Below are 19,856 nucleotides of genomic sequence, written 5' to 3'. Positions count from 1 at the left end.
CCGGCGAACAGACCCGGGTGCACATCATACTGCCCCACATGTACCCCATCATCTAAGCATTTGCCTCCCTGCCCTCTGGAGGAAAGCCACTTAGGCTCTCAGGCTCCAGTGGAACCACTGGGCGGGCCGGCGCCATTTCCTTTCCCTCCCTCACGTCTTTCTGCACCTGAGAGTTCCCGGGCCAGCGTGATGCCTGCACATCCCCGCCAGGAAGAGAAAGAGCCAACAGACCAGCAGCGGTGCCTGCTGATTTAAGAGAATGGGGCAGCCCCTGACGCCAGGACCGAGGGCTGGGGTCATTTTTCCAGCCTGCTGTGGCTGGAATGAATGCCGGGTTGGTGTGGGGACGTTAGGTCCCCTTCTTCCCAACTTCACATGAAGCCAGACTGCCTCTTCACACGGGAGGGTTTTAGCTGGCTATGGACTTTCCTCTCCATCTGACCTGGCACCTCCTTTTCCCCTTGGGAACTTGTAGAAAAAGAGAATCTGGGTGTTCTCCATCCCAAGAAGGGTGCTTAAATCAGAGCTCAGAGCCAGAAGGTCAGCAGATGAAAGTGTCTTGCTGTCACCTGGGCCTGACATCCCCCATCATACTCGCCTGCGAGGCTCTTAACCACTGGAGGCCCAGGTCCTGCTCGGGGCAGCATCCTGTGTGGGCTTCAACCTGCTTGGCCAGACCCACAGATGAGGCAGGCTTGACACCTAACCCCCTTGTTTGCCACTCTAGGAGGGGACTTGAGGGCCACCTGTCCCCAGATGACAGGGCTGCTCTGCTCTCATAGGGACCCCAAAGCTCCTTCCTTCCTTCCCCTTTTCTTTTCTTTCTTTTTGTCTAAAAGTGACCTCTCTTAGTGTTGGCTGTCCCAGCCCTGAGCAGATGGCTGGAACAGGAAGGCCCCATCTCTGTGTCAGCCTGCTTTGAGGACCCTAACAGGAGCACTTTGTAAATGAGGAAAGCACTGCCTGCCCCTGGGGGAGGGGAGTCAGGCTAGGAGCCCTCTGCAGTCTCTTAGGAGCCTGGGAACACAGGTGTGGAGCACACACAGTAGCTTAGGACCTTTCCCCTCCCACACAGAGCTTCCTGTGAGCCTGGATGCTGCACTCTGACCGTGTCTGCACCGTGTCTGCTGTGTGCTTCTGGCCTCAGGGCTCCAGGCTGCTGGGCTAGTGTTCTTTGTTTATTTTTAATTTTTAATTTTTTATTTATGCCTACAGCACCTGGTCTTCCTAGGTGGTCTCCCATCCAAGTACTAACCAGGCCTGACCCTGCACAGCTTCCGAGATCAGACATCGGGCTTGTTCACGGTGACATGGATGTAGACCATGGACCGTGGCTCCACTGGTGGGCTAGTGTTAAAGGAAGAGCTTCTGTCCCATGTCCAGGCTGAGTTAACATGAGGACATGAGCTCAGGCCTGGGAGGAGGTGGGAGGCCTGGGAGGCCCTCGGGAGCCAGGGCTGGGAGCGCCTATAATCTGGCTGAGCACCTAATCCGGCTTTGCTCAGAAGTGCTGGAAGGGGGCAGGGAGGAGAGTCCAGGGCCCTGCCAGGCCTTGTGGAGGAGTGATCCCGGGTGTCTGGGACATGGGCGAGTCTCACTAGAGCAGGGAGAGGAAGCGTGAATGTTGAGCCCTGGATACTTCAGACGGTGTCCTGGCTCTGGCTCTTCCAGACCATTCATCCACACTTAGAGCTCAGGCTCTGTGTAGAACAAGGTCCTTGACCCAGGCCCTGGCTGATGGGCACCCTGTGCAGAGAGCATGACGTGGCCATTACCTGGCATTGAAAGGGGGTCGTGGAAGAGGCGTGGCCCCCCTCCCACAGCCTCCTCTTCTTAGAACTTGCCCCGCCTGTGCACAGGGTATAATGCTGGCGTCAGGCAGCTCTGGGGTGTCCAGCCCATCTCTTTGAGGGCCATAGTTCTGGGGCCACAACTCCAGATGTGGTGCTGGCAGCTGGTCATGGACAGAGGGCTCGTTGGCCTGGGCCGTGTGAGGCTCTTACGGTTTCGCGAGAGGAGCCGTGGTGCCGCTGTGGGCCGCCCACTGCCGTGTCCACGCTGGGGCACCCTGTGAGTTTCGCCTGCTGGGGACCAGGAGTTGAGTGATCAGTATTGCTCTTTTTTTTTAGTCACCCAGCCTCAGGACAGAGGTTGGGAGTGAGTTAGAAAGAGCTTCTGCTCTATTGAAAATGCGACTGGAAGGTGAAGGAGCCACATACCCTCCCACAGACCCTCTCCATAATAGGACATTCATCGAACCTGCCGCCCAGACTGGTAGGTCGGAGAACCCTGGCCCCTGCCCGAGAGTGTACAGCCGTCACCTCTGTCCAGTTTCAGAGCATTGTTGTCACCCCTGAAGGAAACCCGTCCCATTAAGCAGTCACTCCCCATTCCTCCCTCTCCCAGCCCCGGGCAACCACGGTCTGCCTTCTGTCTCTGTGGATTTAACTATTCTGGACGTTTCCATATAAATGGAATCATTGAATCCGTGGCTCTGTGTCCGGTTTCTTTCACTTAGTGTCGTGTTCTCGAGGCCCGTCACATAGCACGTCACGGCCAAATAATCTCCCCTTGTGGGAGAGGCCAGTTTTGTTTCCCATTCACTGATCAATGCACATCTGAGTCGCGTCCTCCCTCTGGCTGTTGTGAGTAGTGCCGCTGTGAACATACGTGTGTAAGTATGTATTTGGATACCCATTTTCAGTTCTTTTGGGTACATACCTGGGAGCGGAATTGCTGGGTCCCTTGGCAACTCGATGTTTAACTTTTTGAGGAACCGCCGAACTGTTTTCCACAGCGGTTGCACCATGTTACCTCCCGCCAGCCAGGATGAGTGCTAAATTCTCCGTATCCTCTCAACACTTGGTGTTTTCCTTTTTTAAATGAATAACTGTTCTCGTGGATGTGAAGTGTCGCTTAATTTATTCCTATTTGTTTTTGAGCACCTGCCGTGTGCCTCAGATGGTACTGTTATTGTCACCTGCACTCACAGTGTCTTGTTTCATCCTCCTGACAACCCTTTGAGGTAGGTAGAATTATACCCCTTTTCTAGAGGAGAAAAGTCCCAGAAAAGTTAATGATGTACCCAAAGGAACACAATTAGTAAGTGACAGAGCCAGGATTCTAAATCGGTGTCTGATTCCACGTTCAGCGCCCTTTCCGTCCCCAGCGATGGTCCTGTATCCTACCTTATCGCCCTGTTTTTTTTCCTTGCGGTCACTTTCTTCTTTTCTCATACTCTGCTCGTTCCATCCCTCTTAACAGCTTCCTCATCTTCTTCTGCTTATGCTCTCATTTTCCTTTCTTAAAGCATCATCCCTCCTTGTACCCCTGCCTGTCTTCTGCCACCTCCCTTGGCCACCCTGTCTCCCTCCAGTGCTGAAAGGACACTGCTTTTCGTGTGTGTGTGTGTGTGCGTGTGTGTGTGTGCGTGTCGTGTTAATGCGTGTGTGTGTGTGTGTCGCGTGTGTGTGTGTCGCGTGTGTGTGTGCGTGTGCGTGTGTGTGTGTGTGTGTGTGTGTGTGTGTGTAGGGGCTCCTGAAGGGAAGGCATGGAGAATGCCCCCTTCCTCTGACATGCCACTTCCTCCACGGGGAGGAGAGAGAAGGGGACGATCTGTGACTGGAGACAACCAGCAGGACCCAGGCATGGGCAGACCTCAGGGGAGGAGCAGCACAAGGCTGGTTTCCTGCTTCGGGACCCCCAGGCTCAAGTCTGGGCCCCAGGGCAGAGAAGGGGATGAGGAGGGAGGCAGGACCTCAGCCCCAGGCCACTTCAGCCCACCATCAGGCCCCCGCTGGTTTTCCCGGAGCGTCCGTTCTCCCCTCATTCATGGGATTTCACAGCCAGCTCCAATCCCGCTTTTCCATTTGTAAGCTAGACATGCTCCAAGAGAGGATAAGGCTCCAGGCTGCCAGAGTGGAGCCGTTTTACACCCTCGAGTCCTAAAGCACTCACTTTTCACAGCACTTTCGAGTCTATGTCTCATTAGCTACTCCCACACCTCTCCAAGGCTCTAGACACTCTTCTCACAGGTAGATGAGCAAATGGCCTTGTGCTGAGCATCACTCAGCAATGCAGCCAGACCCACCTCACTCATCTTCTGGATAGTCTTTCTCCCAGGAGGAGCATAGAAAAGGGAAAGAGAGTTGAGTCTCTTTGGAAAGCACTGTGGCCTTATGAGAGGGTTAAGTTCTTTAATTTAAAAGCCATATGTTGGATATAGAATTTAATTTTGCATAGTTCAATATCTATATTGTATTGATATTGAGTAAATTTGTTGATATAATCTCTTAGATAAATGTTATTTCCCCTCATCCCCCAAAAAGGAATTGCGCTGCCTAGATCCAGACACCATTTATGAGTGCCTTCTGTATGCCCTTCGCCGTGCTCAGTGCTCGCTAGAGCTCATCTTATGTGACCCTCACGAAAGACCTGAGAGTAGATATGATGATCCCATGTCACAGATGGGGATACAAAGAAACAGGACAGTTGAAGATGGGCTGTTGGCTATCTCTGCAGGAAACAGCGTAGGAGAACGAGGTTTAAGTGCGAGATTAGTTTTAATTCAGACTGATGTGACATTTAGACCTGGGGACAGATCATGTACGGGACTGTGGAATTGGCTTCTCTGGTATACCAGGTCATCATGTCTGAGGAGCAGGGTCCTGACGGTATGAGCGCACGGTGGGAGAGCCGGGGCACGTGAGGGGAGACCCAAGCAAATGTAAGAGGAAAGTCCTGACTTCAGGAGAGGTGGCAAAGGGACCAGTAGCATCTCCAGCATCTCAAATGGAACTGTGACCTGTAAAGGCCCCAGAGGAAGCCCACAGAGGAGCCGCCTTCCCCTTGGCTCCGAGTTTGGTGGGACTATTGTTTTCAATAGTGTTTTCCAATACCTTTGCATCTCAGCAGACATTGGGCCCAATAACCTCTGCCTGTGATTGGCACGGGCTATTTCCAGTTCCGGTACGTGTGACGGGGCCACTTTCTTTGTTCCCCCACATATACCGTCCCCCGCCTCCTCGCCCCCATACATATAAGGAGTGATGATCTGACCCAGCCGTACTGGGGTGTGCTGTGTGTAAAAATACATGGGGTTGAGCCATTTCCTGCTGCTTCCGCTGTTGCATGGCGATAAGACACTGGGGACTGGGCTGTGGAAAGAGATCCTCCAACAGGCCGAGGGGGGACCGGCCCTGGGAGAGGGGACTCCAGGCCCACCTGCTGTCACCTGACCTGTATTTTCTATTTTTCCTGTCTTCTGTGGCCTTTCCTTCCTTTTCGTCCCTCCCCACGTCCTTTCTCAGTCTTTCTTCTTTGTGCCCCACTGATGCACCCGGGAAGCCTGCCTGCCTGCCATCGGGGAAAGGGGGCTATCATCTTCCTGCACATTCGCCCCCTTCCATGCCGGGCAGTTGGAACCCTTGGGCCCCCAGACTGCTCCCTGCTTCCCTTGGCCTGCGGTTTACTTCTGGGACTTGTGTCCTCGGGGGCCTGGCCAGCCGGGCGGGTGGTAGTGTGCTTCTCTGCCGGTTCTGGGAGACTGGGCAGGGTCGGGTGCTTCCACCATTATGAAGAGGAGGAGGTTGCTGACAACTCCAGAGAGCTGGAAGGTAACAGGGGCCAGAGGGCTATTAGCAGAGGTGGGGTGACCCGCTGAACTGCATTAGAGAAGCTGGCGTGGGGAGGGCAGCCAGGTTTCCTGTGCCTACGTTGAGGCCAAAGCGTAGGCTTTGGTCAGCTCTGAGAGAGAGGCCTGCTCAGGACAGGAGCCTTATGGGAGGTTGGGTCCAGAGGGACAGTTTTTCTTATGCCTGAGAAGCCAAATCTGTGGCTCTTCAGTGAAGCCTCAGACCTGCTTGGTCTGAGAGATGGAGCAACAAGAGTTCTAGACTGGAGCTTCTGTCTTTTTGTAGCTGTGTGTCTCTGAACTTGAGCTTGAACTCTGGCCTGAAGGAGGAGCAGATGCCTAGACTGCATTTCAGCGATTTTGTAGGGATCAATTAGATCAGGGGTCCCCAACCCCCAGGCCATGGACTAGTACCGGTAGGTCGTGGCCTGTCAGGAACTGGGCTGCCCAGCAGGAGGTGAGCAGTGGGCAAGTGAAGCTTCATCTATTTGCAGCCGCTCCCCAGCGCTAGCATCACCACCTCAGCTCCACCTCAGATCATCAGGCATTAGATTCTCACGGGAGCACCGTTCCCTGGTGCCAAAAAGGTTGAGGACTGCTGAGTTAGATAATAGGTGACAAGTAGCTAAATGGTGGCTGTAAGGGAATACTGTTATCATTGTTGTTGTTATTTTGGATTATTTCCCTGAAGTTTGCTATTCATCTACATTCATTTTCTAGGCAGAAAACTCAAGTCCAGAGATGTCAGGGCGCATGAGGGAATCCTGCCAGCCCCCTCCCATGCTTTCATGATTTACCCAGGCTTCCTCTGCTTGCCTTCTTCCCCAGGTCGACAAGGGAGACCTCGTGGCCCTGAGCCTCCCCGGCGGCCCTGGCCATGGTGACACGGACGGCCCCATCAGCCTGGATGTGCCAGACGGGGCCCCAGACCCCCAGCGGACCAAGGCTGCCATCGACCACCTGCATCAGAAGATCCTGAAGATCACAGAGCAAATCAAGATCGAGCAGGAGGCGCGGGACGACAACGTGGCAGAGTACCTGAAGCTGGCCAACAACGCGGACAAGCAGCAGGTGTCTCGCATTAAGCAAGTGTTTGAGAAGAAGAACCAGAAGTCCGCCCAGACCATCGCCCAGCTGCACAAGAAGCTGGAGCACTACCGCCGGCGCCTGCGGGAGATCGAGCAGAACGGGCCCTCCAGGCAGCCCAAGGATGTGCTTCGGGACATGCAGCAGGGCCTGAAGGACGTGGGTGCCAACATGCGTGCAGGTATCAGTGGCTTCGGGGGCGGCGTGGTCGAGGGTGTCAAGGGCAGCCTCTCGGGCCTCTCCCAGGCCACCCACACCGCTGTGGTGTCCAAGCCCCGTGAGTTTGCCAGCCTGATCCGCAACAAGTTTGGCAGCGCCGACAACATCGCCCACCTGAAGGACCCTCTGGAGGACGGGCCCCCCGAGGAGGCGGCCCGGGCGCTGAGCGGCAGCGCCACTCTTGTGTCCAGCCCCAAGTACGGCAGTGATGATGAGTGCTCCAGTGCCAGTGCCAGCTCGGCTGGGGCAGGCAGCAACTCCGGGGCTGGGCCCCCTGGGGTGCTGGGGAGCCCCAAGTCGAACATGCTCTATGGGGCCCCTGGAAACCTGGACACTCTGCTGGAGGAGCTGCGGGAGATCAAAGAGGGACAGTCCCACCTGGAGGACTCGATGGAGGACCTGAAGGCTCAGCTGCAGAGGGACTACACCTACATGACCCAGTGCCTGCAGGAGGAGCGCTATAGGTAGGTGCCTCCTCCACCTTTGCCGCTGCCCAGTGACCCCTGTCGTGAAGTGACGAGCACCAGGTTTCAGACTCTAGGTTGTGGAGGCAGAAAGAGGAGCATCTAGAGGGGTCTTGGGCTGCTGGAAGGGGCCAGGAAGAATCCCAGAGGAACCTTCCTCCAGACAGGTCAGAGCAGCCGGGAGATAGGATTATGGGACTTACGGAAGGAAGTCTCTGCCCATCTCAGGAGATTTGAACATCCCTACTTGATGGTTATGTGGTCAGTGTGCAGAAGGGGAAACGGAGGCAGGGACCAGTGACGTAGGCTGTCCTCTGGAGAGACGCTGGTTAAGAGAACTGACTGTGGAGCCAGGTTACCTAGGTTAAAATCCCAGCTCTACTATTTACTCTTCACCTTGAGCGAAGACCTCACTGCTCTCCGAACATGGAGGGCGGGAATAGCATGAATCCCCCCTCGACGGGTCTGTGAGGGTCGCATAAGGCCAAACCTGTGTAATCAAAGGGTACACATGGCGCGTTCAGCGTGAATCGAGCTGGAGTCTCTGACCCCCCCAGCCTGCCCTGCTCTTCTGCTTTGTGCCTTTCGTGTGGCATTTGGCACATGCTCCCTGGGATTCTGCAGGATCTTTTCTTTAGCCCTTTTTCTTGTTTATATATATGAGGGAGGTTTGGAAAATTGAGGAGGAACCCTGCCTGGGGGAACTAACCACCCCCACCTAATAGTCATCTTTCGATATTTGTGCCTTCAGAGCAGACAGGGATCATGTCTCTGTATCCCTGTGCGCCCGGTACCCGGGAGAGCATCTTAGCTCAGGGCAAATTCCTTAACCTCTCTGTGCCTTAGTCTTCTCGTCTGTAAAATGCGGGCAACACTAGCACTTATCTTGTAAAGTGATGAACCTATGAGATAATGTGGGTGAAGTGCTCAGCCAGTTCCTGCACGTAGGTGCTGTGTGAATAATACCTTTCATTGTCGTTGCTGCTAAAATTGGAATGGAGCTGAACACGTGGGGTGGGTTGAGTCATTGTTGAGAATGAATGGAATTGATCCTGGAGAGAGAAGGGAGGCTTGGGAGCCAGGACTGGTGTCACCTGCCCTTCCTCTGCCAGGTACGAGCGGCTGGAGGAGCAGCTCAACGACCTGACCGAGCTTCACCAGAATGAGATGACCAACCTGAAGCAGGAGCTGGCCAGCATGGAGGAGAAGGTGGCCTACCAGTCTTATGAGAGGGCTCGGGACATCCAGGTACCACAAGGGACCCAGATGTGCTGACAGAGCTGGCAGCAGCCAGAGGGGGAGGGGTTACTAAGTGGGGGATGATGGGCACAGGTTGCTCTGTCAGCTGGGGCAGGCGGACGAAGAGGGCAGCGTTGGGTAGGGTGGAGGTAAAGGCAAGGCAAGCCCGAGGCGGAGAGTGTGCAACCCGCGCAAAGGCAAGCTGACTGGCGAGGGCCTCTGTGCCCCCAGTTCTGATGGCAGCCTTGCTAATGAATAATTGGAATTTCCGGTGCCTCAAGAGGAAGCTTGGACTGGGCCAGCTCCTCCCCTTCCCACATCAATCAAGACTCCCGTTTCCTACCAGCCTCCCCAAATAGTTATAAATAAAGGACTCTGCAGCTGATCAGCCTTTGAAGTGGGCACCCTGTGCATGTTCACCTTCCCGTGTGCCCACCCCTCCGCCCCACAGGAAGCCGTGGAGTCCTGCCTGACCCGGGTCACCAAGCTGGAGCTGCAGCAGCAGCAGCAGCAGGTGGTGCAGTTGGAGGGTGTGGAAAACGCCAACGCGCGGGCGCTGCTGGGCAAGTTCATCAATGTGATCCTGGCACTCATGGCCGTGCTGCTGGTGTTCGTGTCCACCATCGCCAACTTCATCACGCCCCTCATGAAGACACGCCTGCGCATCACCAGCACCGCCCTCCTGGTTCTCGTCCTCTTCCTCCTCTGGAAGCACTGGGATTCCCTCACCTACCTCCTGGAGCATGTGCTGCTGCCCAGCTGAGCGGCCGGCCAGCACCTACCCCATGCTCTCCCCGGCCCCCAGCTGGCCATGCCTCTCCAGGAGGGACCTTAGGACTCCGACTCCTTTGGACTTCTTCATGTGTCCAGTGTGGCCTCCTGCCTGAACTGTCCATTCCAGCCGCTCCTGCCCCGTCGCTGTTCTTGCTTCTCTGTCCGATGCCTTCTCCTCGTTGACCTGAAAGGAGCCCTGGGGGCAGCACTGCCTGGAGGCGGTGGGGACATCTGCGGCCAGATGGAGCAGAGGACGACACGAAGTTGGACTCTTGATTATTTACAGTCACACAAGGACTTCTCCCAGCGGACTGGGCTGCCACCAGTTAGGAAGGTCAATGAGAACAGGAGCAGAAGAGGGCCATGCTTCAGCTTTCCCAAGGAAGAGCCCACCCTGGTGGCAGCCACCGCTCCGTCCTGTGGAGATGGATCAGGAAGAAGACAAGAGGGCAAGAGGGAGGCTCTCCCGGCCCCAGAGATATCAGAGAAGAGAGGGGAGAAGCTCCCCAGCCTTGGACACCTGCCGGGCCAGAGAGCAGGCTCAGCCTACCCCTCTTTCCAGAGCTAGTTTGAGGCTGGGTTCTGGACTGGGACCTTCTGAGAGCTGGGGGATGCAGGTTCTGGAGGCCAGCTGAGTGTGGCTTTGGACTTGTGTTCTCCCTGTAATTCTTTCTGCCTGTCACTGGATCTGTCCTTTTTAGGGAAATAGGCCTGGGGCCCCCGAGCCTCAGCCTAAGTCTTTAGGCCTCTGGGAGCAGTTGGTTTCTATTTATTTATTTATTTATTTGTTCTTTTGTACTTTATCCCCACTGAGCTGCAGAGAGAGGTCAGCGCCTGTCCCCTCTCTGAAGCCAGGGCTTGTTCTTGGCTGTCAGGCACTTCCATACCATTTAGCCTCTGGACAATCCTGGCTGGGAGACGTAGGACAAAGCCACTCGGCCCCTCTTTCAAGCAGCCTGAGCCAGGGTTGGAGAAGTAAAGCCTCTCTTTTATACGTCTATTTATTTTGTATGTGTGCATTTGCGTGCAGGTTGTTTGTTGCTTAATTTTTTTAAGGCTCTGGAGTGTCGTGTATGGTTTTTCTTCACATCCCAGCCTCCTCCATGGGCACTTCGAATAAGAGAGGAGACTTCTTGGAAAAAGAGAGAGAAATGCCCTAGAACGGGGAGGGCAGTGGCTGCCAGCTGTTGTGGACCTTCCCGAGAAATAAACATCCTCTAAATTTTCAAACTGTCATCTCTAGTGTTGGTTGATTAGGCTGTCTCTATGGAAACCACCGAGTCTCTTCCCCACAGAGTCTCTTCCCCACACTCAAACATTCTGGATAACACAGACTGTTGGCCTGAGGCCTTCTTCCTCCAGGAACCAACAATGAACAAGGCGTCATCTCCCCACCCCATCCAGACCTCCTAGAGCGCTTTCCCTCAGGAGAGGAAGGGCGAGAGATTTCCGTAGCTTGGAGAAGATAAGCAGCTGGAGGCCTGGCCAACAGCAGTCATACCCAGGTATGGCCACAAGAGGGCAGCAGAATCCTTACTCAACGCTTTCTCCGGGGCGCTCCTCGGGCCTCTGTTGGCGTTAGCTTGGCCTTATCAATGCCGACCAGCCAGAGCACAGATCACCTGTTCACCAGGAGCTGGAGTGTGGCCTTGAGCATAGAGGCAAGGCCTTCAGGGTCTGCTCTGTAGCTGCATGGCTGCTTCTCTCGCCCCTAGCAGTTAAGGGCACCCACAGAAGTCATTGGACTCCCAGCAGCAGCCCTGTGGGAGATTGGGGGTGGGGGGGTCACTTGAGTCTCCTTACTGGGAGAAGGAGATGCTGGCCTCCAGCATCATGGAAGCAGGAGGGCGTGGGTAAAGGACACACCCAGAGTCTTGGCCCATAATGAGTGTACCTATGACCAACTGCCAGCTTCTCTCGGGGCCTCTATTTCCACATCTAATATGGGATGGATGTAGGAGCTGGTAATTTCAAAGGGCTCTGACATTCTGTGGTTTATAGGTCTGAGAAGTCAAAATTTAGCTGTCTCCATGAACTTGGGCTTGAGGGTACTCCGGGAGTCTGGGACCAGGCCCTAGTGAGATCAGAGAAGGTGCTACGCTGGTACCTTGAGGAGGGCGACATTGACAGTCATCTTTACCTTCTGTAACCATGGCGGAGTTTCACCAGGTGACCTTAAGGGTCCTTCCAACAGTGTTGTTCTAGGGATCCGCACTACCCCTGTTCTCTTTCAGCCACATGTACACACCTCACTTGGCCCAGGCATCTGGGCCAGGAGCCCAGATTCCTGGGCCCCAGGTGGGGGGTGGCTGCTCCAGGCTGCAGACATTTCCCACATTCCTCCCCAAGGTCAGATGCCTTCCTTGCACCGGCTCTTAATGTCATGCCAACCGCGGTCCACACTGAAAAGGAAGAAGGAAGAGGGAGGGAGAGCAGCGGTCATTCTCAGCCCATCCTGAGGCTGTAAAACAAATAATCGAAGAAGAAGGGGAAGATCGGCTGTAGCTCCAGAGTCTTCTGCAAAAAGGACTAAATAGCACAGGTCCCACGTTTGCCTCATTGTGACAACGGAGCATCTAGTAAAGCCATGCCCTGACTGGGAGTTGGGTTTTGCTCCTCTAATGGTCACTGATGCTCCCTTGTTTGTGTCTGAGCCTCTCTTCCCTTTGTAAAAGGGGGATGAGTTGCCCCCACTGGACCTGCCTTCCTCTCCCGCCAGGGGTTCACAGGGTGGTCTCCTCTGTAGAGGACCACCATCCTTTAGACTTCAGGACCAATGGGCAGGCTTCTTCCTAGGGCATCTGTGCTGCTGGTCCTGGCCCCACACCTAGAGGTTCAGAGGGCTCACCCAGGCCTGTGTATCCCACAGCCTCAGCCCGCCCAAGGTGGGGGCAGCGAGAAGTCATCTGTGCCTGGACTTGGTGCTTTACTGTTCAGTAGCACCTGGAGCCGGCACAGTTCCTGTGCCTGTGCAGAGCTGGCACTCCTTGCCAGTCTTGTGGAAACAGTGGAGCTGCAGCAGGTGCAGCCCGAACAAACACCAAAGTCTTCAGCACAGCAGACTGAGGAAGGTGACTTCACCCCATGCCGTCCAGGTTATACAGGTTACTCCAGGGTGATCCTGGGGTGGAGAGGGTGGGTGGGCAGGAGAAGCGACCCGGGGCTACAGGGTAGGAGAAGAGGGGAGCTGTTGCCAGGGCACCTGGAGGGATCCTAGTGGCAAGCTTAATTTCCACATCAGTGGCAAGGCCCCTAAGTGCAGTCTGAACCCCAATACTTAGAGCATGGGCTTTGGAGCTGGCAGACCTGGGCTCAAATCCCAGTGCTGCCCTCACCTTAGACCAGATTCCAATTGCTCTCACACCAGTCTCCTTATCTACCAATAGGAAAGCAAATGACACCTGGTTCACTGGTTTGGGGGGCAGGAGAGAGGACATCCTGCGGAGACTTAAGCACAGTGCCTAGAATCTGATAAGGGACTAACCCAGGGCAGTTATGACCAGTCCTGCTTCCTGGGCTCAGGGGCATGTTTGAGAGAAGGGAAAAGAAAATATCTTCTCAGCCAAGAATTGCTCAGAGAAGTCTAAGCAGACCCTGCAGAAGCACTTAGGCTGAGGCCGACAGAGGGAGTCTCGGCCTCCAACACCTGATGTCCCAGTGGAGGCCCTCGTGGCTCCCCTTCCCCAGAAGAGCTCGCTTATTCCAGAGGCCTTGCCTCTGTCTCAGACATAAGGAGTCCCAGCCCCAGCTTGAGAGGGGACTGATGAGGCCTGCCTGGCCCAGGCAGCTGCCTGCACACTTGTGCTGCATGTAGATCAGTGTGTGGGGTCCACCCTTCTCCAGAAAGGGCCTCTGTGGCCTCGGCAACCAGCATCAAGAAGCTTGAGTTTGAGCCACTGAGACTCAGCCACTCACCGGCTGTGAGGTCACGGACCTCAGTTTCCTCATCTGAAACGTGATAATAATGCCCATGCTACCCAAGCGGCAGGCCACTCCTGAGGCTCAGGTGTCAGATGTGGCCGCCTGCCCCCTGCTACCCTCAGATCTATCCCTAGGAGTCATACCAGTCAGGGTACTGCTGGGCCATCTGGAGCCCCCAGGGAGGGCTCTGACCTGTTCTTGGCCTGAAAGTTTACAGCCAACCTTCAGACGGAGATGGAAGGAGGGAGCTTGGCCCCGCCAGGCATGCTAGGATGGCAGTGAGGAGGAAGGAAAGGCTGGGACTTGCCCCTGCACATCCAGACCCACCGGCAGGACCTGAGTCACCCAGCCAGCCAGAAGGGCGGTCCAGACTGCTGTCTCTCACACTTGGGTCCTCCGGGAGAGCTCTCCCTCCCCAGCAGCGGATTGCTACCTTTGGCCAACTGCCTAGATGAAGTGGCCTGGGCCCCGTGGAGCTGGACAGGCTACCTCTGCCATGTTCCTGCTTCCAGGCGGCCACCCACCAAGATGAATCTACTTCCAAAAGCACCCAGAGGAGATTCCACAAGCTCCGCTGCTACTCAACCTCCCACCTATAGGTTCTTTCGTTGCCTTACTTTGGTTGTCTTGGCAATTTCAGCTCACTGGGAATAAAACTAAAGTAAACACTTTCGGAAGATGCGAATCTCTGGGCTCTGGGCTCTGATCTCCTACAGAAGGCTGAGTTCTCTCAGGGTCACTCCCCTGGGTGTCCAGCTCCAGGTAAGAAACCACCTCTTTCCACCCGGAGCTCAGTCCCCTTGTTCTTTTACTAGTGGAGAGGATTTCCCATGAAATTGGGCATTGACTGACCTCGTGCAAGAGACAAGTCACGAACACACACCTGTTATGTGTCTCTGGTTGCTCTTCTCCCCCTCGTCTTCTCGGCCAGGTGAGGCCAGGCCAGGCCAAGGATGGGAAGCCCTGAGATGGCAACGTGGCTGCTGAGGAAGAAGGGGCTGAGGATGGGTCCCGTTCCTTCCTTTCTGTTCCCTCCTCTCCTGATTTTAGTGTTCTCATCGGAGTTGGCAGCCTGGAGTCCAGGGGTACGACCTCCAAACGACCCAGCCTTAGGTTCAAATAAATGCTAGAAACATGGTTTGGAGCACTTGCTCTGTGCCAGGCACTGGGGACACAGAGAAAAGCAAGACACGGTCCGTGGTCCTCAGGGAGCTTGCAGGGCAGTGGGTGCACGTGCACGCGCACGCACACTCACACGCACACGCACACACACACCTCTAATACAGATGCAAGCAGAAATACATACTGCGATAGGCTGAGGTGGGAAGTCGGGGAGGGAGAACTTTATTCTGATGAGGAGCTTTGGGGGGTGGCTCAGCGCACTGGGGAGGGGGCATAGCTCAGAGGCAAGGACAGAGAATGTCCCTTTGTCGGGAATGATTTTGGTCAGGTCTGGGTTTGCGGATGGCGTCCAAGGTATCAGTCTCAAGTGAGACTGAGAGAACATGTGGTCATCTAGGGGAAGGGGCTTCCGAGTCTACTTCAATGAGAAGCTGGAATGAAGACATCTTTCAGAGAGGAAAGGAGACCTCCGCCCCAAGACTTCTGGACCTCGGGCGCTTCAGAGGGGTCGTTTGTGCTTGGAGCAAAAGGGAAGGTGAGGGGAACTTTGGGAGAAAAGCGAAAGGAAAAGCGTTGGCTAACGCTCCACGTGCTGCGAGACACTGAGCAGGCCGTGTATTCCCTCGGGACCTCACTGTCCCCTCCACACGAATGGAGAATTAAGATGGAGAGACTGACAAGGCTAGCGGGTCTCTGGAAAGGTCCGAGAAGATGTCTCTGCATGCAGCTCCCAGCGTTGTGGTGAGGCCTGTGAGCAGCGCTGCCGACAGAGGAACGGCCTGGGACCCGAGTTCTAACCACAGGAGGGGCCCCGCTGCTGCACGCCCCGGCTGGCGGGCGGAGCCCAAGCATCTGAGGTGAGTGAGCCAGGAGGTTGCTCGCCCTCTCACCTTCCCCCAGGGGCGGGGCTAGAGATGAAAGAGACACCCGGGTTGTCTTTTCTGCTTGGCAGCTGGAAGGTTAAAAAGGAGGAGGCTTCCACACAAAGCCATCTTCTATCAGGGGTGATCTGAGAGTGTGGGAAGGTCGCTCTGGGCCGAAGTCATGACAATATCAGTCCCTTTCTCTTTCCAGGACCTTTCAGCTAACGAATGCTTTTTGTGTGCACTAGTTCATTTTATCTTCACCCCAACCCTACAGGGTGGCTAGAAAGGTGTCATTTGACCCTTCACTATGGTGAGCAAACAGAGTCTCAGAAAGATGAGGGGAACTTACTTTTGGACAAAACTGGTGAATGGCAAGCCCAGGACAAACCCAGGCTTGTTGACAACGCCAGTGTCCATCATGGAAGCCTGACACCCGCAGTTCGGTTAACATTGCTTCTTCATGTACAAGTGCAGATTGGGTAAACCTTGAGCCATTCACATCTTAGTATGAATTAGTTTATCCCATATCTCTTTCTCTACTCTGCCAGAGAAAGAGAAGATTAGTGTTCATGGGGCTGAGGAGAAAACACTTTTAAAGAGGCAGAAAGGGAAGACAACACTTGCAAAAATTTCATCGACTTTCTACTTTTCCCCCCAAGTCTGGGTCCTTTAAACCACAGACCCTAACACCAACCCCAGAGGGGAAAGGTTAGGGGGGTCCAAAAGAACTATTCAGCCACCCGTTCGCCAAAGCCATATGAACGTTCACTTTATGTAAGACATGGAGGATGCTGAGCTACGCTACACAAACCCTTTCTCTTTGAACACCTGAAATCTATCCTGACAGACAGAGATAAAAACAAACAGGTAAATGACAATGCAGTTTAGTAAATGCTAAAATGGAGTTATGACCTAAGGAAGAGCGACCAATTGCCAGAGGGCAGCTGGATGGGCAAAGTTCTTCTGCTCTGTGACGCATCCCTTGTCATGCATTTTTCGCCCATCCTGGTGCCTCATTAGGCTTCCAGCAGAAAGTGCTTTTTGCTCCCTCATGCACCTCTCTCTTGCCCAGCAGTGCTTGAGACACCTGGCCATGTCCAGTGGTCCCTCCCTGGGACCTCAGCAGCTAGGTGAAGGGCTGTGGGGCCTTTATGGAATCTTTGGCCAATACTCCCATTAGACAGATGAGGAAACTGAAGCCCAGAAAAGGGAGATGAGTTGCCCGAGTTCACTGCGATGAGATGGTGCTGTAGGAGGTATCCCCACCACGACACACACCCCTGGAGGGTGACCAAGGAGCCCCTGTGCTCTGAACATGGTAGGAGAAGTCAGGTGGAGAAGGGGTGTGTGGGAAGGCAGGGAGGACCCTGACTCCACCGTGAGCAGAGCAAGCCGTGAAGCCAGGGAGGAGAGAGAAGGTCGGGGGAAAGCACCTGTCAGGATAGGCTCAGATGGTGACAGGGCAGGAAGCTCATCCCAAGACCGAGAGTCATCATTCACAGTCTGTCTTATTGGACCGTTGCAAGTCCAGGCTATCTAAAATTAAATTTAAATTAGTCAAAATTAAATAAAATTAAAAATTTATTTTCTTACCTGGACTAGCCACATACGGTTGATGTCACCGTATTGGATGGCACCAATGGCATCATGGCAGAAGTTGCTGTTTGGATAGTGCCGCTCTAGATATATTACATGTGCAATCTCATTTAAAAACTATTTTTCTGAGTATTTTTAATATATGTTTGTTGTAGAAAATTTAACAAGGGAACTCAAATCACAGGTGGTTCCTCCCCCATCTCCATTAGCAATCGACATAAGTCAATTCAAGGACATGGTTCCATAGTGTAGTGTAGTGTAGTGTAGTGGTTCGCACGTCTGCTTTACACACAGAAGGTCCTGGGTTCGTGCACCAGTGGAGTCATGGTCTATGGCCATGGGACCCTGGACAAGCCCAGTCCCATCTGATCTTGGAAGCTAAGCAGGGTCGGGCCTGGTTAGTACTTGGATGGGAGACCACCTAGGAAGACCAAGTGCTGTAGGCACGAATAACAATAATAAATAAATAAATAATAAAAGAAAATTTAAAAAATGCACACTATAAAAAAATGCAGACAATATAAGGGCGTAAAGAGTCAACGTGCCATCCCTCAGGATGCACTGTCAGCAGTTTGGCGAATATTTGCCTTGAGTCTGGGTCTCCCTCAGCCAAGCAGCCACTTTAACCACAGAATCTCCATTTTACTGTCTTTGCCTTCAACTGCCTTCAAGACGTCCAGTCCCTCCCCTTCCACCAGGGCCTTGGGCAGCTGAAGGTCCTGAGGGTGGGTCCCTAAACTTAGCAGCCCTCTCAGGGGCCTCTGCTTTGGACCCTCTTTAGCACCCTCTGCCCGGAAGCCCCTCTCTCCCTTCCCTGCACACAGCCCTTTTCCCTCCTCCGCATCAGGCCCAGGGGAAGGGCACTGTGTCCTTTCCTCTCACTCAGCTGCTAACCCCGGGGGCGGAGACGATGGCAGAGTGGTCAGGAGCAGGGCTCTTGAGTCAGACAGCCACGGGTATTTAACCTCACTAGGTCTCTGTTTTCTCATCAGAAGAACTCAAGGTTTTGCTGTGAGAATTAAATGAGATAATAGGTATAAAATATTTTGCACATGGAGATGGTTATTGTCATTTTACAGATGAGAAAACAGGCTCAGAGAGCTCTAGGCACCTCTCTAGATTCCACCGGTAGAAGGTGGCAAGAACCAGGGTTCTGTCCCGTGTCTCTGAAGGCCATGCTGCTGCCCTCACAGGGTGACCCCTTTCTCAACCTTGCCCCCAAGCTCCAGGAGACCTTCATTCGGGTTCACTGAGACAGGAAGAAGCAAGGGAGGCAGCAGCAGGAATGTAAGGCGGCCCCACCTTCAGCCTTGTCCCGAGTCGGAGGCTGGCAGGGACCTGGGAGGGCAACAGCCCCCTGCCGTAGGCCCTCCCTCCCCAGCTGCCCACTACGGATTGGGCACCCCTGCTGCATGTGTCTGCTCTCTGTGGGCCTCAGTTTCCCCACATGTGTAACAACCCTGACAGCCTATCATTCTGAGCTTCTCTGACCTCCAACCCCAGGAGGCATCAAGAACCCAGACTTAGGCTTGACTTGGGGCACGAGGGTGGTCCTGCCCCTCAGACCAGACAAGCCCCGCTGAGGGGCAGGGGGTCATTGACCCCGAGTTACCCCTATTCTCCCAGGCTCCCCTGGGCCCCTGAAATAGGGCCAGGTGCTTGACAGGCCTGCTAGGTGAGAGCAGGGCCGGAAGAAGGTTTAGGAAGGGTGTGGTGGGGAGGCTGTGCCGCTCAGGCCCAGGTGTGATCCCTAGAGAGGGGGCACGCCTGCCAGCTTCTCCTGCTGTGCCAGACAGGGCAGGGCAGCTCCTCCCACAGGCCAGGCCTCTGGGCTCTTAGCAAGGAATGAGCAGAGTCAGACACCCTCCCCCTCACCATCCATCCGATGCCAGCTTACCAGCCCTGCCTTGCTGGGTGGATGAGGAGCGCCAGACAGCCAAACCCCAACTGCCCTCAGATCTGTGCAAACAGGAGTGGGGAGCCTGTCCTCACAGGCCCAAGTGGCCAGAGGCCTTGTCTCCCGCAGCTGCCCTCCCCCAGAGGGAGCAGGAGCAGACAATGGCCATGGTGACTCATCAATGAGCCATCTTCCCATCTCTACCGCCTCTGACTGGCCCAAGACAGCCCGGCTTGTCTCCCAAGGGGGCTGGAGCCCTCCTTACCACCAGCTTCCTCTCTCAGCACCCAGCCTGGCTCCTTGCTCTGTGCATCATCAATCAGGGGCTATGGGTGGCGGGGTTTGGTTGCAGCAAATCCGGGCGGTCAGAGCAGATGCCTTCATGAAAGCAGAGGCCACAGGGGCCCAGACAAGACCTGCAATTCCCTGTCCTGCTCCCTTTCCCCTTCGCAAGGCAACGTCCACTCACTGAGTCTCAAGGAAGGAGTTGTCATTGTCACTTCTTCATCTCCTTCCAGGATAAAGCTTATACCCTGCCTCAAAAGACCAACTATGTGGGGTACTGGGGAGCCTCAGTCCATTCGCTCCATGCGGGACAGAGCTCACTGCCAGGAAGTATTTCCCTTCGCTGAGTCACTATCTGCCTCCCTGCAGAAGGCACTAGGCAGCACTTCAAGAATTTAATGTCCCCTCCCAGTCCGCGTCTGCTCTATAATTCTTTGCTCCAACCCGAAGACTCTCTGTTTTTCCAATCATTCCTCCTGAGACTGGTTTCAAAAACTTTTGACAGCTGGCCTGTGTCTGGAGACATTTCAGTTTATCCACGTTCTGGTAACGTGCTGTCTAGAACAAGGCACGGTGTTCCGGCCAGTGCCAGGCCAGCATGGAGAGTGGTACCGAAATATCATGTCCTAGACTCTGGCACGATGCAGATGTCATGAGCTCTTGTGTCGCTGGCCTGCAGGGAACTTGGGGCCAGGGAGCATGTCCTTGGCGTGGTGCTGTTGAACGTCCATGTCGAATTGGTAGACATGGGTCAC

General features: G+C 54.6%; 1 protein-coding gene, 1 long non-coding RNA gene and 1 pseudogene across 13 annotated transcripts in view; 2 read left to right on the top strand and 1 right to left on the bottom strand.

Moving 5' to 3' along the window:
* TMCC2 (transmembrane and coiled-coil domain family 2) overlaps positions 1–10,644 on the top strand; it is a 35,747-nt gene extending 25,103 nt beyond the window's left edge. For all 5 annotated transcript variants that reach the window (XM_039881771.1, XM_039881773.1, XM_039881772.1 and 2 more), the window contains 3 exons: positions 6,461–7,401; positions 8,514–8,649; positions 9,092–10,644. In XM_039881771.1, the coding sequence (XP_039737705.1) occupies positions 6,461–7,401; positions 8,514–8,649; positions 9,092–9,403 (1,389 nt within the window). In that variant the 3' untranslated portion in view covers positions 9,404–10,644. The remainder of the gene's footprint in view (positions 1–6,460; positions 7,402–8,513; positions 8,650–9,091) is intronic.
* LOC120617956 (uncharacterized) lies at positions 9,026–19,278 on the bottom strand. Of its 8 annotated transcripts, none has more exons than XR_005657093.1 (5): positions 18,817–19,278; positions 15,673–16,859; positions 14,219–14,443; positions 12,263–12,577; positions 11,051–11,816 (listed from the first exon to the last, which is right to left on the bottom strand). It is a non-coding gene; the product is annotated as an uncharacterized LOC120617956 (long non-coding RNA). The 8 variants fall into 8 exon arrangements; XR_005657094.1 differs by lacking the exon at positions 12,263–12,577 and having other exon boundaries at positions 11,051–11,174; positions 11,309–11,816; XR_005657095.1 differs by having other exon boundaries at positions 14,219–14,318.
* LOC120618017 (uncharacterized) lies at positions 17,247–17,365 on the top strand (annotated as a pseudogene).
* Positions 19,279–19,856: the final 578 nt, after the last annotated feature.

This window comes from Pteropus medius, unplaced genomic scaffold, assembly GCF_902729225.1.
Source record: "Pteropus medius unplaced genomic scaffold, Ma_sr-lr_union100, whole genome shotgun sequence".
Lineage (NCBI taxonomy): Eukaryota > Metazoa > Chordata > Mammalia > Chiroptera > Pteropodidae > Pteropus > Pteropus medius.
The sequence above is the reverse complement of the archived record's forward strand: the minus strand, read 5'-3'. Positions and strand labels throughout refer to the sequence as shown.